At 68.6% G+C, this 354-nt stretch overlaps 1 protein-coding gene across 1 annotated transcript in view; it reads left to right on the top strand.

The window, feature by feature from the left end:
* The first annotated feature begins 6 nt into the window (after positions 1 to 6).
* Positions 7 to 354, top strand: part of FOXO1 (forkhead box O1) — a 112,649-nt gene continuing 112,301 nt past the window's right edge. The window contains exon 1 of the mRNA XM_005862762.2: positions 7 to 353. Within this exon, the coding sequence (XP_005862824.1) occupies positions 262 to 353 (92 nt within the window). The 5' untranslated portion in view covers positions 7 to 261. The remainder of the gene's footprint in view (position 354) is intronic.

Here is a 354-nt window from a genome sequence, read left to right as displayed (position 1 = left end):
CTGCCCGATCCCGGCGACTCTGGCCTGCCGTCCCGTCGGTGCAGCGGACCCGGAGGAGTCTAGTTGTTGATGGACTCGTGAAGTTAAGTTCTGGGCTCGCGCTTCCACTTCGCTGCGCCTTTCTCCCGGTTTCCGTCCGCTCGCGGCACCGACCTCGCCCCCAATCTCGGACCAGCTCTTCGCGCCCCTCCCCCCTGGACCCCGGTCCTGCGCTCTACCCCTTCTTGGTTCTCCCGGGCTGGGGGAGGGGCGGGGGTCACCATGGCCGAAGCGCCCCAGGTGGTGGAGATTGATCCGGACTTCGAGCCGCTGCCGCGGCCACGTTCGTGCACCTGGCCGCTGCCCAGGGAGGAA

The sequence above is a fragment of the Myotis brandtii genome, unplaced genomic scaffold (assembly GCF_000412655.1).
Source record: "Myotis brandtii unplaced genomic scaffold, ASM41265v1 scaffold167, whole genome shotgun sequence".
Lineage (NCBI taxonomy): Eukaryota > Metazoa > Chordata > Mammalia > Chiroptera > Vespertilionidae > Myotis > Myotis brandtii.
The sequence above is the reverse complement of the archived record's forward strand: the minus strand, read 5'-3'. Positions and strand labels throughout refer to the sequence as shown.